Here is a 17,777-nt window from a genome sequence, read left to right as displayed (position 1 = left end):
GTCAGTGGTATTTTGATAAAAGAATTTGAACAACATATAAGAAGCGTATAAATTATTAAACAGTAAAACATTAACATTTAAGAAGTAAAGTTACATTAAGTACTACTGCTGTGCCTTCGGGTATACCTCATTTTTTGTTTGCCCATTACATGCTTAAATGTATACATTTTTTGGTGCACCTACCCGAGAACACGCGACATATAACCGAGCGTGGGAGAAGCATGGATTTTAAACACGCATTGAGTTGATGTGCTGGTCTCCCTCGTGAAATAACTGGTAATGTTTGACTAAAATCTACAGCGAGTAAAACGACATTAGCTCCTATTTTTTTTTTTACGATCTCTGAGATGTTGCTTTTTTCGGTTCAAGGCTTCATAAGCTCTTTTATGTTGTATGGTGTACTTATCCCAAACCATCATCTTTGAATGTTGCAAGACTTTCGCCTTGTATGTAGATCGGGGTAATTACATTCATTGCATTCCTAGTCTGAATCACAATGTGATTGTATGGGTGGTTACCTGGCACTGTAGGGTTGCCACCCGTCCTTTAAAATACGGAATCGTGCCGCGTTTGAGAATGAAATTGCGCGTCCCGTTTTGAATCAATACTGGACGGGATTTATCCCGTATTTTTTTTATCATTTTTTTTTTAAAGCAGCGTCTCATGCAAATCATCCCACACGCATTTTATGAAGATGCCTCCTTTCCTACTTTTGATTGGGTAATACTTGATGTCATCGTTAGTTTGATTGGTGTTTTTAACTGTCCAGTGATTAGGGCGTGTCTTTCAACCGTAAGCAGATTTTTTGCACTGGTATCACTGACCTCGACGACGGCGACGTTACACGTCAAAAATAAATTACGATAAATGACGATTTTAGCGATACTTTATTACGACGGCGGCTACATAGACACGATCAAATAAAAACAAAAAAATCAAATAATCATTCTACATTTTCAAAACGTCGAAAAAACGACGGAATGAAAAAAAGGCCCACCCAACGACCCAACCATTCGATTTTTATATATATAGATATGTGTGTATATATATATATATATATATATGTGTGTATATATATATATATATATATATATATATATATATGACAGCAACACTCATAACAATGACAACACAATTACATTGACAATCATGTTACGTTATTTTAAAAATGTTTCCTTTACTTTTTCATAACCTCTTTAACACACTATTTCTCCGCTGCGAAGCGCGGGTATTTTGCTAGTATACCATTAACAGTTTGTTAAGAATTTGTTTTTTTGTGAAGCTGCCTTCACTCGAGTGATCACTTCGAGCTGACTTGCTGGCTAACCATAAGCGTTACCTGGTAGGTAACCACCCATACAATCAGATTGTGAATCAGACTACGAATGCTGTGAATGTAATTACCCCGATCTACATGCTGTCAAATAAACGAACCACACGCCTTTGAGCAATTTTAGGGGCTTCACCTCTAGCGCTGACGTCCAAGGTTTGATTCCCGTAAGGGAGTGAAGTGAGTGGGTGGTTACCTACCAGGTAACGCTTATGGTTGGCCAGCAAGTCAGGTAACATCAGCCACGGTGCCTTCAGTTGTGAGAAGCAGATCATAGAATGGATGAAAATAGTTTACTGTCAAATAATGCAAAGAGTACGCGACACGTCTTTCCCCCTTATTCTTGGCTCATCAGGCGTACAGACTCACTGCACTCGCTTACGGTAATCGAACCTCGGATGTCAGCGCTAGAGGGGCTTCGCAGCGGTGAAGTATTGCTTTTAAATTTTAATTAAGAAGAAAAGAAAACCTTTTTAAATTAATTTTTTAAAAGAGGTGTAAAGATATTGACAATAAGCTGCGCAAACCCACCAAGACATGCAATCGTTTAAACCAAGGCACGAGTCGAAAAAAACCATCCCATAATATTAGTTAACGATTAACACATTTCTATATGTATTGTAAGCATACAATACAACTGATAATATGTTGCGCTTATTTATCTGGTGTACTGACATTTTTGCGCGTTTAACGGCTGAAATCTAACGTGGTTTGTGCCCTTCAGAATGAAAAGAGTTTGCATTTACCTTTTTAATAAAAGGCGAGCTTTTAAGCCTGAGAAATCACCCTGTAAATGCACACTTTTAATTGCACATGTTAATATGTATGCTTACGCAGTATTAAAAGACACTCAACAATTACACAGTATTAAAAGACAGTCAACAATTAACGTCATTTACCTTCATTCCCGCGTTTGACTTGTGCTGTAAATCTCTTCCTCGTTTTCAGTTCACGTGATTACGTAGGAGGCGTAATACGTGATGATGCAATACATGACTCCGCCTCCTCCATTAGAGTATATGGACAAAAAATAGGTTCCAGTTATGACCATTACGCGTAGAATTTCGAAATGAAACCTGCCTAACTTTTGTAAGTAAGCTGTAAGGAATGAGCCTGCCAAATTTCAGCCTTCTACCTACACGGGAAGTTGGAGAATTAGTGATGAGTGAGTCAGTCAAACAAGTTCCAGTTATGACCGTTACGCTTAGAATTTCGAAATGAAACCTGCCTAACTTTTGTAAGTAAGCTGTAAAGAATGAGCCTGCCAAATTTCAGCTTTCTACCTACACGGGAAGTTGGAGAATTAGTGATGAGTGAGTGAGTGAGTCAGTCAGTCAGTCAGTCAGTCAGTGAGTCAGTGAGGGCTTTGCCTTTTATTAGTATAGATTACACCATAATAAGCACATCGTAATAGTAAACTAAATGTAAAAACATTGAATAACTGTGAGAAAACCATGAACAACAGAGAAAACTAACATTGCAAGAGTTCGAGCTATAGCCTTACGACCCGATTGCTGTAAATACTTTTTTTAAATGAGCTTTAAGCACAGGGGAAAAAAAGGAACATTTGAACAAATCCGAACTTTATTTAAAAACCAAACACAAGCAACCAAGAAAGTAACATTGCAGGAGTTCACGCCTATAGCCCTACAACCCGATCGCTGTAAACACTTTTTTAAATGAGTTTTTAGCACAGGGGAAAAAAAAGGAACATTTGAACAAATCCGAACTTTATTTAAAAACCAACCAGAAGCAACCAAGAAAGTAACGTTGCAGGAGTTCACGCCTATAGCCCTACAACCCGATCGCTGTAAATACTTTTTTTAAGTGAGCTTTAAGCACAGGGGAAAAAAAAGGAACATTTGAACAAATCCGAGCTTTATTTAAAAACCAACCACAAGCAACCAAGAAAGTAACATTGCAGGAGTTCATGCCTATAGCCCTACAACCCGATCGCTGTAAATACTTTTTTTAAATGAGTTTTAAGCACAGGGGAAAAAAAAGGAACATTTGAACAAATCCGAACTTTATTTAAAAACCAACCACAAGCAACCAAGAAAGTAACATTGCAGGAGTTCACGCTAATAGCCTTACAACCCGATCGCTGTAAACACTTTTTTAAATGACTTTTAAGCACAGTGAAAAAAAAGGAACATTTGAAAAATCTGTAATTTAACAAATCACCAAGAAAAGTAACATTGCAACAATTCACGCTATGAACCGAAAAATGAACATTTGAAAAATCCGTAATACAAAAACTAACCATAAACCACCAAGAAAGCTAACCTTATATGAGTCGAGTTCTGGCATGAAGCGAGGAGGAACTGGGTGGAGAACAATCCGGTCTCGTCGCAGTTGAAGACTTGTTGCGGGATGTAGCCTTCGTCCTCCACTAATTTTATGAAATTTTTCACGAATTCTTTCGCAGCTTCAGCATCGGAACTAGCAGCCTCTCCATGCCTTACCACACTATGAATGCCACTTCTCTTGTGAAACTTTTCAAACCATCCTGTACTGGCTTTAAATCCCTTACTTTCGCCACTAGTAGAAGGATAGTTTTGCTGCAAATCGCCATGAATCTTCCTGGCTTTCTCGCATAACATCGTCTCGCTTACATCGTCTCTCCCCTGCAAGTTGCTTCTCGTTCAGCCACACTAGCAACAGTTTTTCCACCTCTTCCAGCACTTGAGGCCTCTGCCTGGTTAACGCTGTAATTCCTTTTGCAACATCAGCTGCTTTAATAGATTCTTTCTGCTTTAGAATAGTTGAAATCGTAGATTTTGACTTCTTGTACTCGGCGGAAAGATCAGTAACACGAACGCCACGCTCATACTTTTCAATAATTTCTTTCTTTACTTCGATTTCAATTTTCTGCAAAACTTTCTTCTCACCACTCTTTACTTGCTTAGAAGCCATGGTTAACTGCAAAAGCAAATGAAATACTGTAGAGCACAAAGAGTTCACAGGTAAAGCACACACGTCTGACTGAGAACAATGAACAGGGAGAGGCTGAACACATGCTTAAATACAGTAATCGGTGCATACGAACAGGAAGGGAAATGAAATAGAGCACAAAGAGTTCACAGCGAAAGCACGCACGTCTGACCGAGAACAATGCAACACGTGCGGAAATCATCGGCGCGCACAAACCGAAAGGGAAACTGGCTTGTTCGTATACTGAGTGTGTGGTTGTGAACTGAGGCAAAAGTTTGGCGAAATTTTAGGTCGTAAACCGATTTGTATGTGTACCGAGATGTTCATGAACCGAGGTTCCACTGTACAGCAACAATAGAAGGAAAATTATGCAGTTAGGTCCATAAATATTTGGACAGAGACAACTTTTTTCTAATTTTGGTTCTGTACATTACCACAATTAATTTTAAATGAAACAACTCAGATGCAGTTGAAGTGCAGACTTTCAGCTTTAATTCAGTGGGGTGAACAAAACAATTGCATAAAAATGTGAGGCAACTAAAGCATTTTTTAACACAATCCCTTCATTTCAGGGGCTCAAAAGTAATTGGACAATTGACTCAAAGGCTATTCCATGGGCAGGTGTGGACAAGTCCGTCGTTATGTCATTATCAATTAAGCAGATAAAAGGCCTGGGGCCTCATGTATAACGCCGTGCGTAGAACTCACACTATAACATGGCGTAAGCACAAAAGCGGGATTGTGCGTACGCACAGAAAAATCCAGATGCAGGAATCTGTGTGCACACATACTTTCACGTTCTTCCACTACATAAATCCCGATTAGCGTGAAAAGTAACGCACGTGCACGCGCCTTCTGTCCCGCCCCAACTCCTCCCAGAATTACGCCTCTTTGAATATGCAAATCAATATAAATAGCCTTCTGTGAAAAGACAATGGGAAAAGCACATGGGAAAATATAAGAATTTCAGCGAATACCAAGTGGAGGCAAAGGAAGAACGTACTATTTGTTGGTTTAAACAGTGGTATAATCAACAAAAAAAAGTTGATCGAGTGACAGAGTGTCGGAAAAACTCGAAAGATCAAATTCACAAAGTCGCACAGTGCCCGAAATAAAAAAGAAATCACATATCAAAGTCACCGTGAAAAGGCAAGTCGTAGCCCGCCGTCTGAGTGTCATATGAAAGCGTATTAGGGTACAAACAAAAAACATAGGCACACAGTGGGGAAAAAAGCACGAAATGTCAACTTTAATCTCGAAATTTCCACTTTAATCACGTAGTTTATTTTGCCATTAAAGTAGAACATCATAAACTTCATCTTAAATCATTTATGTTACTAGTTTCTCAAGTAGCACGTTAAATGCCTATGTGCTGTATGTGTGTGAATCACTACGTGCTTCCGTTCTTTCTCTTTCTCCGACAGGACACAGAATGCATTACATTTGAGATATTTCAGCTCTCTGAATAATTAAAATACTGAGATGTATACGTGATATCATTTTCATGATGATAGGAATGAAAGCATGTTATTAAACATGGGAACACGGTGGCGCAGTGATTGTTCATATCTCACGCAAGAGGCTTGCTGCACCATGTGCGACCTTCGATGAAATAATTTATTACAGAAGTACTGTCTCTTTCAAACGTACTAACCTTCAATTCCTGTCCATACTTTTCTTTCTCCAATCGCCACACAATCAGCTCTGTAATAGACGTTAAGCCATTTGTAAGCTTAGAACGCCGATTCTTCAAAACTTTTAAGGAACATTGAAATATCTTCGTAGTACATGTTTAATTATTCTATTCGTCTATCCTTCCAGTGTCGCGTCAGCACCAGCAAGAATACAGCGCAAGGCAGGAGCTATCCTTGAAGTAGCTATACGCTGCGGCACCGTGTCCTCACATGTTTAATTATTAACAATACAGATTATTTAAATGAAGTTAAAGTTTTATCTGTATACTATAAGCAACATATTTTGCTGCATTTCATCTTAAAAATGATATTGTCATCACACGCGCTTTATAAAGTAGCGCAGGTTGTGCAATATTATAACTGTAGTGTAAGTTTACAGTGAGGTGATTGTACTTATAAGTACAAACAGTTCTACAAGGAGCACTTGATGGACTGATCGAGTGCGTTTATAGTTCTTGGGATGAAACTGTTTCTGAAACGCGAGGTCCGTACAGGAAAGGCTTTGACGCTTTTTGCCGAGGTTGAGGTAGTGTGTACTTGAAACTGTATACCGATAATTCTCTTTCCGATCATCTGCTGCTGTGATTCACACTCAGATACAGTGATATAAATACTTCGAGTGGTGCAGTGAGAGTAAAATGGAAAAAGATGATCCGCAGTGGCAACCCTTAACGGGAGCAGCAAAAAGAAGAACAAGATGCAGTGAGCGTAACAACGCTAAAGCAGTTATGGCATTTGGAATACTATGGCTATTCCCTGGACCATTATATTGCTACAGGTTAATTACAATCAGATGCATTACACTAATAAACAATATGCAGTTAATTTCAGTGTATTTATAAAGCCGCGTCAGGAATGTGGAGCTAAGAAAGAAAGGATGAGCACACAGGAACAGTAGTTTGACCATTCTGTGGACCATTATATTGTTACAGGTTAATTACAATCAGATGAATTAAATTTATGAACGATATGCGGTTAATTTCAGTGTATTTGATAAAGCCGTCGCCGTGGATGTGGACCTAAGAAAGGGTGACCACACAGGAACAGTAGCACTGCTTTGACGCTGGGTGCCGCCAGTCTGCAAAACCGAGCGGAGAAATTGCGTACGCCAAGGTATGAGTTACCGTGGAAATGTGCGTGGCTTTACGCCAAGTTTAGGTTTTATACATCGCGATTTGAGCGTGGAAAGGTTCGTACGCACCGTTTATACATGAGGCCCCTGGAGTTGATTTGAGGTGTGGTGCTTGCATGTAGAAGATTTTGCTGTGAAGAGACAACATGCGGTCAAAGGAGCTCTCCATGCAGGTGAAAGAAGCCATCCTTAAGCTGCAAAAACAGAAAAAACCCATCCGAGAAATTGCTACAATATTTTACGAGTGGCAAAATCTGCAGTTTGGTACATCATGAAAGAAAGCAAGCACTGGCGAACTCAGCAACGCAATAAGACCTAGACGTCCATAGAAGACAACAGTGGTGGATGGTCGCAGAATCATTTCCATGGTGAAGAGAAACCCCTTCACAACAGCCAACCAAGTAAACAACACTCTCCAGGGGGTAGGCGTATCGATATCCAAGTCTACCATAAAGAGAAGACTGCATGAAAGTAAATACAGAGGGTGCACTGCAAGGTGCAAGCCACTCATAAGCCTCAAGAATAGAAAGGCTAGATTGGACTTTGCTAAAGATCATCTAAAAAAGCCAGCACAGTTCTGGAAAAACATTCTTTGGACAGATGAAACCAAGATCAACCTCTACCAGAATGATGGCAAGAAAAAAGTATGGAGAAGGCATGGAACAGCTCATTATCCAAAGCATACCACATCATCTGTAAAACATGGTGGAGGCAGTGTGATGGCTTGGGTGTGCATGGCTGCCAGTGGCACTGGGACACTAGTGTTTATTGATAATGTGACACAGGACAGAAGCAGCCAAATGAATTCTGAGGTGTTCAGAGACGTACTGTCTGCTCAAATCCAGCTAAATGCAGTCAAATTGATTGGGCGGCGTTTCATGATACAGATGGACAATGACCCAAAACATACAGCCAAAGCAACCCAGGAAAGCAAAGAAGTGGAAAATTCTTGAATGTTCTAGTCAGTCACCTGACCCAGTCATCTTAACCCAATTGAGCATGCATTTCACTTGTTGAAGACTAAACTTTGGACAGAAAGGCCCACAAACAAACAGCAACTGAAAGCCGATGCAGTAAAGGCCTGGCAGAGCAATAAAAAGGAGGAAACCCAGCATCTGGTGATGTCCATGAGTTCAAGACTTCAGGCTGTCATTGCCAGCAAAGGGTTTTCAACCAAGTATTAGAAATGAACATTTTATTTCCAGTTATTTAATTTGTCCAATTACTTTTGAGCCCCTGAAATGAAGGGATTGTGTTAAAAAAATGCTTTAGTTGCCTCACATTTTTATGCAATCGTTTTGTTCACCCCACTGAATTAAAGCTGAAAGTCTGCACTTCAACTGCATCTGAGTTGTTTCATTTAAAATTCATTGTGGTAATGTACAGAACCAAAATTAGAAAAAAGTTGTCTCTGTCCAAATATTTATGGACCTAACTGTAATTGGAGTCTGGTTGTTGGTAAAGACAATGGAGAGTATTACAAGTATTTGTCTCATTTTGTTTATTTTTTGATTAACGTTATGCATGCTCAGTTTGGCGTGGAGCTGATTATTGCTTTACATTTTGGATTTGTGTGGAATTAGGAAATTCACTGGCTGATACGCTCTTAGTGTACACAGAGTAGATAATGGCATTAACTAATGATACTGGTGTGTAGAAACATTTTAAGGGCATAAATATAAATTATGAAGTGGGATTGTCAGAATTGAGAGTTTGATTTACTAGTTTGGACTGTAGAGTAGCAGTTGTTAGGAAACATAAGGATAGAATATGTGATTTTTTTTTCCCTCAAGCTACCAGAAACAGTGGATATTTATTAATGGTGTGTGATAGGTACTCTGTGAAGTAAGCAATTTTGAAAGCAGAGTAGGGAGCAGTGAGCAGGTGTAAATGGTCATCGCTGATTTTTTTTTTATTATTATTATTAATATATAGTTGGTAGGTAAAATGTAATTCTTTTATGCCTTGCACATCGTTAGTTAAATTTATACTTCTAAAATAATAACTTTTCAAGAGCTTCACTTTAAACCATGTTAACACATTAAAAATAAATGTTTTGGTGAAGTGGAATAAAATTGTATTTTCTAACAATGAAAAAATTATCTTTTAAGGACAGTGAAAAAATGAATCTTATTATATTTAAAGGATTTGAGGGTTCCGCTAAATATGAATGAACTGTAATAATTTGAGAAGTATTTTGATGTTGCACTGATATGATAAATTATCTTTAAAAGTATTAATTATAATTTTCAATATACAGTATGTGATGGAATATTCTGTTATCCCTGTTCCCTATTCAGTGAATCAAGTTATAGCAATTTGCAGTATATTTTAATTTTACCTTTGTCACTGTATATATATATATATATATATATATATATATATATATATATATATATATATGGTTTTTTTTTTAAAATAATTATAGTTCACTAGAAATTAATAAAGTTACATTTGTAAAATAACTGAAAAAAAAAAACTTTGTCTTGCTAATTGGGCTATGCAGATCTTCCAATCAGGATATTTAAACAGTCTATTTGCTAGCTAAGTTCAATAAATTGCACTTGGTTACAATGAACTAGATATTGTCAGTATCATTTTTAGCATAGGGGATAGAATACAGGAACATGAATTGGAAGAATACTAGCATAGTTCTGCAATATCAAATGTAACCAGCTCTTTAACCACATATACATTATGTTAATTTGCTGCTGCCAAGAATGTGAGTTGTAGCTTATACCTTATGTGCATAGAATTTAATCAACCAGAACAACAGAGTTTTGGAGATATATTTCTAATAAGCATAAGATAAATTATTAGTTTAAAAATTAAAAGAGCGTGAGAGAACGTGTTTATAACTCATAATAACTGACCTTCTTATATGTACCTAGGTGAAGCTTACTTTAGAAACAACCTCCTTTGCTGATGAAGAAAAGACATACACCGCATCTAATGATAAACAATCAGAAAATGTTAGCAATCTCGTGAAACTCCTGTGGGGAGAGGATACTGTGGAACTTCAGATGGCAATTGGAAATATTCCTCACATTGTGATGTACTTGTCTCTAAAGCTAGATTCGGAGTCCCCAAAGGAAGAGGTACATGCTGAATATGATTGTTTAATCTGTGCAGAAATGAAGTAGCTTATACAAGTATTTATTTAATTGTGAGTTGTTCCTATAAACTATTCACATCAGAAAAAAATAATGAATATTGTTTAGATCAGTGTTGTTTTTTTTAATTCAAAAAATGAAGTAATCTTATTTTTTAGGAATTTGACATACTTTTAATTAGTCCATTTTTTTTTTTGTAAAATTCTCATTTTGAATTTGGAGGTAAGAGGAGGCGCATGTGCTTGGAGATAAATAAATGTTTCTTAGTTTTTACTATTATTATATCTATTTTAATGTATTTCTTTACGTGTTTATTTTTAAAATTTAATGCAGAATTAAAATGAACAAGTTTAGAAACTGAACAAATGAAACTTGTAATGAATGATCAGGTAGCAATTATGATTTAGGTGTGGGCTTGTTAAAAATAAGTCTTACTTTTTATAATGTATTCATTGAAAAATACACATGATGAGAGAATGTTTGTGTACTATTAGAATTTTCTAAATTTCTGTTGCTTTATTTATTTGACATAATGCACTTTGTTTTTTAAAAGACAAAAAGAATCTGATTAAGAAAAAATATATTTTTCATGTCTTGTTTCAGCTTTTTGATACCACTGCCTTTTTGGAACAAGGATGTGAACTTTTAAAGTAATCTATAATGAGAGGTTGTTTGGGTAAAAGAATGGACAATTGTAAAAGAGACTAAAAGTCTCTTAGTCTCTTGCAGTATGAATTTATGGGGATAAATCAAAAAGTAAAGAAAATTGGAAAATTCCATGGTTAATCCTAATGGATAGAAGCTCACACTACACAAAATGTTTGTGATGGCTTATATTTAGTTTGAACATGCATAGCACAGTGCTCTGCCGTTAATGTAGTTGAAGCCATGGCCAAATGAACGTGGATGCTTTCCTGCAGGATTGCAATATTGTTGAACAGTGCACTGTAGTGAGGTTTCCTTGTGCTGAGGGAATGAAACCTGCTGAAATTCACCCTTGGCTTCAACTACACTAATGGTAGAACACTGTGCTGTGTGTGTGTTTCAACTCCCATAAGCCATCACATATGTGTTGTATTATGCCAGCTTCTATCCATTACAGTTACCACGTAATTTTTAAGTTGTGTTTTACTTTTTGATTTTCCCTCATATACAGGTAGTCCCCAGGTTACGAACATCCGACCTACGACTTACGAACAAGGACGCAGCTGCGACACATGCGGCTCAGTAACTGCCGCTCCATCATCTTTGGCCTGGGGATGCTGCAAGCGGTGGCTGGAGGGGGGCGATTTCGCTGCTCTCGCAGTGTAGTGTCCCTCGGGCGGCTCCCAGAGACAAGCGGTGACCCATGGTCCATACTCACCGGGGCCACAGCTATCGCTCGTGTGCAGAATGATGGTTCGCTGCTCGCCCAGCACACACGGCTGGTAATGCTGCAAGCAGTGACCTGGTTGTGGCTGAACGGGGCGGCGGGGGTAGCATTGTTGTGTGCCTCGGATGGCTGCCTGTTGAATTGGGGTTGGGCGATTCACCACCTGCCTTTGGCCGCACCGTGTTCGTTCTCGGTGGGTGGACACTGCAGAGAGCATACTGTAGTGGAGGTGACTGTGAGGTGGGCTGGTATTAAACCGCCCCTTGCCGCCCCCATTCATTCTCAATAGCAAGCCTGCTTGTACTGTTATGCACATAGCAGGAAGTTGTCTCTTGTCAGTACATCAGACATGTTGACGGGTGCCTTCCTGCTGTGATAACATGTACAGTGCTGTGCAGAAGAGCTCATCTTAACCTTTTGTCTTCACCCTTCAAGAATGTCTCTGAAACACAAATCTGATGCAAGTGCTGGTGATACAGTAAAGAAGAGAAAAACCATCACCATTGAAAATAAAGTAGAAATAATAAAAAGGTCAGAGAGAGGTGAAACTGCATCATTCATTGGCAGAGCACTTGGTTACAGTCGGTCAACAATAGCATTTATCAAAATAATGTACCTGTTCCGACTTATATACAAATTCAACTTAAGTACAAACCTACAGTCCCTATCTCGTACTTAACCCGGGGACTGCCTATATGTGTATATACACACATACATACAGTGCTTATAAAAACTAATCACCCACTTGGAAGTTTTCACATTTTATTACTGTACAGTGTTGACTACAGATCTCTGTAAATGCTCTAAAGTAATTACCAGTATAAAACATGCAATAATTGATCACCCCTTTTAATGACACTCCTGAATCCTCGCTGATGCAGTCAGTTGTTTTTAGAATTCACTTAATCAGTTAAATGATCAGCTGTCTGTGAAAAGGTGATTAAAAGCACAAGTCAGGGGATAAATATTGAATATTCTTTGGAATCCAGTTAAAGCAGTTGTCAAGAAATAGAAAGAGTAAATAGACATAAATCTGCTTAAAGTAGCTTTTTCATGAAAAGCAGACAACTTGTCTGCAATCTAGATACCTATGATATTTATAAAGGAGTTACAAGCCACAGTAGCTCACGTTGGGGACATTGTGCATACAACAGCTGTTGCCCAACTGCTTCACTAGTTGCAGCTTTATGAGAAAGCGGTGAAGAGAAAGGCTTTGTTAAAAAGAAAATTATTCTGAAGTTAGCTAGAAGAAGGTTCTATGATCTGATGCTACATTTGGCGTAATCCAATCACTGCACATTATCAAAAACATGCCATCCCCACCTTGAAGCATAGTGTTGGCAGCATCATGATGTACGGATAAGCAGATACTGGAAAGCTTTTGAGGCTAGAGTTTGTGAAGGTCTGTGAGACTTGATAGCAGCAGAATACAGGGAAATCCTGGAGAAAACTCTGATGGAGTGTGTAAGAAACCTGCACCTTGGAAGAATATTTGTTTTCTGGCACGACAACTACCCCAGTCATAAAGCTGAAGCTACACAGGAATGGCATAAAAACAACAATGTCAATATGCTGGAGTGGTAGAGCCAGAGTCCGAATCTCACTCCAATTTTGAATTTATTGCCATATTTGAAAAATTCTGTTCATATTTAGAATACCCATGCAACCTGACAGAGGTTGAGAAATTCTGCAAAGAAGAATGTGGAAAAATTGAGGTGTCCAAACATGCAAGGGTGTCAGAGACTTGCCCACCATGACATAATTGAAATTGCTGCTCTGAGTGCCTCTATTAAATTTTGACTTGAGAAGGTTGAACGCTTATGTGATCAATTATTTTGTGTTTTATATTTGTAATTAATTTAAAGATTTTGAGCCTTTGCAGAGATTTGTTTTCACTTTGACATTAAAGGGCCTTTTTCTGTTGATCAGTGTCAAAAAAGCCAAATTAAACCCACTATGTAGAAGAGAGTTATGCTCCATTCAGAACAGATTTATGACAACATCAGTAAAACAGTTTTTGGTAGTTGTGAGGCTAGAAATGGTTCCAAAACCACCCATGGTAATGGTTATGGACCAGTAGGCTTCTTTTGCATTGGATAATGTCATTGTTTGTGAGTCCACCACATGAAAACCAATGAAGATGTGTGGTGTGCATGGCAGGATGCCAAGAAGGAAACCACCACTTTCTATACGGTTAATGGAACATTGCTCTGTGGAGACATTAGATGAAACTGGAATTTTTTGGCCCACTTGTGAATAATTTATCAGTGTCAGTTTCTAAATGGCATTAACAAAATGAAAGGCTCAAGTATTGTTGGAGTTAATTATTGCTGTTTGAATGTGATTAGGTATGGGGACTAAATGTCCTATGGCATGTCATGTACTGTCTATCTGTATACATGTATACATGTATATATATGTGTGTTTGTGTGTGTGTATATACTGTACATGTATTACATTTTTTTGTTTAAAATGTATCAGTATGTTTACAGCAACAAATTTACAAGAACAAAACAAATTTGGTTGATAGTAATATTATTTAAAAAGGAGGACAAAAAAGAGGGGTTACTGTTTAGTAATGTAAACAGCATTAAAAAATTACATTGCTTTAGAATAAATCTGAGATGATGAGTCATAATATCTTTATAGCAAAAGGATTTATTTCTTAACTTTTAAATGTTTTTGATGCCCACAGTCAGTGTTAAAAAAAAAAAAAATTGTAAAAATGCTGTTAATAATAACCAAAGGTTGAAGTTTTTTATGACAGATCATTATGTATTTATTTTGAATTAACCCCTTTTTAAATTTTATACTCTTGTAATTTAATAAATGTGCAACCATCACATCAACATTGATTCCATGCTATGCTCACTACATATTTTTGTTTAAATTATGTATACTTAATTTTTTTTGTATTCTTAATTCTGTGGATATCTTGGTCAAATCTACTTTTATTCTTCTACTATTTGTAGCAGGAAATTCTATACCAGTATCCAGTAGCTGAATCATCACGAAAATTGAGAGGGCTAAGAGGAATATTTATCACTCTTAGTGATATGCTGGGTAATGTGACTGGAGGACAAATAATCAGGTAACTTTAGGTTAAATACTTTGTAGGCAATATCAGTCAAGTTCATTCTTTTCTGAGATTAGATTTAATTTTAATATTGTGCAAAATAGATGGTCCTTGCATTTATGAGCTATGCATTCGGTCAATGATTGTATTTTTTATAACCTTTGAAAAGGTAGGTTAAAATGAATGCCATGATACTTTTAATAAATCGATCAGAGACACATGTTTCATGTTGACTACAGAATGATATTGCATTTCTTTTGTGGAATGGACCAAATCTTTTTATTCATACTACGTACGGTCTTAAATTCAAAACTGCAAATGCAGTTTAGTGATGCTTTTTGTTTCAATGGTATGCTTCTAATACTAGTTTGATTTGTTCACTAGTTAGTACAGTAAGCAGACTCCACAGTACAACAAATCATTATTTGTCTCTGATATGCAGTTTCCCGTGTCCTGGTTTCTGTTAAGTGAGTGGCTTTTTTAGTTCTTATCATAGCCTTTTTCACTTCATTTTACTGTGTTCATGTAAGCTTCTTGGTGCCTATACAATATAACCCTTCCTATACTGGGTTCAAATCTCAAACCCGGTCATTTTCTGTGCAGAGTTTGCACATTTTTCACATATCTGCAAGAATGTTTACTGTACTGCAATACCAGGTGTTCCAGTTGCCCTCCCACTTTGCAAACACCTACATATTAACTAAATTGGCGACCCAGTTCTTCCATGATAGTCTCTGGTCCTTGAGAACTTGATGTGTAGGAAGATACTGCAGATGAAGGATGTGTGGAAAGATATTTCAATATATTGGTATGAGTAAAATTTATCTGCAGTCATCTACATATTACAATTTATTATATTCAAATATTCTGCATATTGAAAAATACATTTATTTGATGTCCATGTAACTACTTGATAGTATTTTTGATAGTTTTACATAATCAGCTATTTCTTTTTTTAATAGTTCTACAGTGCTGTTTGATGTTCATCTGGTCCATGTTGGTTACTGGAAAGAAGGGGAAAATCTTCTTGTAATTGGACTGCCAGCAGAAAGGTTAGAATAGTTGTCATGGATAAAGTTTGCTGTCAGATTCAGCTCCTCTTTTGATGCATAACAATTTGCAGAATGTGAAGTTTCTTTTTATATATATATATATATATGACATTTTTTATACGTATATTTTTCCTTGATTTCGCCCTCTGCTCCACACTTTAAGTTAAAAATCAAACAATTCTGATATAATTAAAGTGTATATTACAGACTTTCAAGTTAAAGGTATTTGTATACATTTCAGTCGCACTGTACATAAACTATAACAGTTTTTCTACATCATCTCCCCCCCCCCCCGCACCCCGCCCCCCCATTTTTCAGGGCATCATAATGTTTGGGACATAGCAATGCTGCGTATATTAAAGCAGTCATATTTATTACTTTTTTACATATCTCTTACATGCAATGACTGCTTGAAGTCTGCGATTCCTGTATCACCAGGTGCTGAGTATCTTCTCCGGTAATGTTCTGCCAACCCTGTAATGTAGCCATCTTCAGCTCCTGCTTGTTTGGGAGCTTGTCCCCTTAAGTTGTTTTTCTTCAGCATATGGAAGGCATGCTCAGTTGGATTAAAGCAGGTACCTGGGTTGGCCACTCAAGAATTTTCCCATTTTTTGACTTAGCAGTATGTTTGGGATCATTATCTTGCTATAGGATGATTCACTGTCCAATGAGTTTGGAGGCATTTACTGAAACTTGAACAGATAAAATGTTTATATACATGTCAAAATTCCTTGTGCAGCTGCCATCAACGGTTACATAATCGGTGAAGATAAATGTTCCAGTACCATACATCCCCACCACCTTGTTTAAGAGATGATGTGATATGATAGATAGATAGATAGATAGATAGATAGATAGATAGATAGATAGATAGATAGATAGATAGATAGATAGATAGATAGATAGATAGATAGATAGATAGATAGATAGATACTTTATTAATCCCAAGGGGAAATTCACATTCACATGCTATGGATCTTAGGCAGTCTATTTTTGCCTCCGCACTTTGCCCTTGCCATCAGTCATATACAGGTTAATCTTTGTGTCATCTGTGCACAAGTTCTTTTTCCAGAATGCTGTAGGCTCTTTTAAGTACTTTTTCACTATTATCTGGCCATCCTGTTTCTGTGGCTAACTAGTGGTTTGCATCTTGCAGTGTGGCCTCTGAATTTCTGTTCATGAGGTATTCTGTGGATAGTAGTCTCTGACAGGTACACATCTGCCTAATGAAGACTGTTTCTGATCTGTCACACATGCGATTGGGGATTTTTCTTCACCATAGTGAGGATTCTTCTTTCATAAGTAGTGGAGGTCTTCCTTGGCCTACCAGTCCCTTTCGCAATTACTGAGCTCACCAGTTTGTTCTTTCTTCATAATGATATCCCGGACAGTTGATTTAGGTAATCCTAAGGCTTTACTGATGTCTGTAATGGTGTTTGTTTTTCAGCCTGATATTGGCTTCTTTGACTTTCATTGCCACAGCTCTTATCCTCATGTTTTTAGAATGGCAAATACAGACTCCAAAGGATGTTTGTAGGTTTAAACAAGCCTAGGTATCTTATACCTGCACTAATGAAGCAATGAAACACACCTGAATAATCACAAACGCCTATGATGGCAATTGTCCCAAACATTATGGTGCCCTGAAATGGGGGGAGCATGTAGAAAAAGTGCCTTTTCTAAATGCTATGACTGAAATGTATACAAATACTCTTAAATTAAAGTCTGCAATGTGCACTTTAATCGTATCTGAGTTGTTTGATTTGTAATTTTAAACTTTGCAGCAGATTGTAAATCAAGGATATATATTAATATACAATAATAATTTATATAATTATAATATTTCTGTCTTCAGACTCCTTAAAAAGAGATGTGTGGATTTCGCTCATGTGCCACAATGCATTTGGTGACAGTTCTTCGAGGATAATACTGTAATGTGTTCTACCTTGCATTATTTATTACAGTAATCCCTCCTCTATCGCGGGGGTTGCATTCCAGAGCCACCCGCGAAATAAGAAAATCCGCGAAGTAGAAACCATATGTTTATATGGTTATTTTTATATTGTCATGCTTG

General features: G+C 37.3%; 1 protein-coding gene across 2 annotated transcripts in view; it reads left to right on the top strand.

Annotated features, from left to right (window-relative positions):
• Positions 1-17,777, top strand: part of intu (inturned planar cell polarity protein) — a 160,911-nt gene that overhangs the window by 98,205 nt on the left and 44,929 nt on the right. For both annotated transcript variants that reach the window (XM_051927641.1, XM_028802234.2), the window contains exons 4-6: positions 9,982-10,188; positions 14,548-14,666; positions 15,614-15,703. In XM_051927641.1, coding sequence (XP_051783601.1) covers positions 9,982-10,188; positions 14,548-14,666; positions 15,614-15,703 — 416 coding nt within the window. The remainder of the gene's footprint in view (positions 1-9,981; positions 10,189-14,547; positions 14,667-15,613; positions 15,704-17,777) is intronic.

Source organism: Erpetoichthys calabaricus, chromosome 5, assembly GCF_900747795.2.
Source record: "Erpetoichthys calabaricus chromosome 5, fErpCal1.3, whole genome shotgun sequence".
NCBI lineage: Eukaryota > Metazoa > Chordata > Cladistia > Polypteriformes > Polypteridae > Erpetoichthys > Erpetoichthys calabaricus.
The sequence above is the reverse complement of the archived record's forward strand: the minus strand, read 5'-3'. Positions and strand labels throughout refer to the sequence as shown.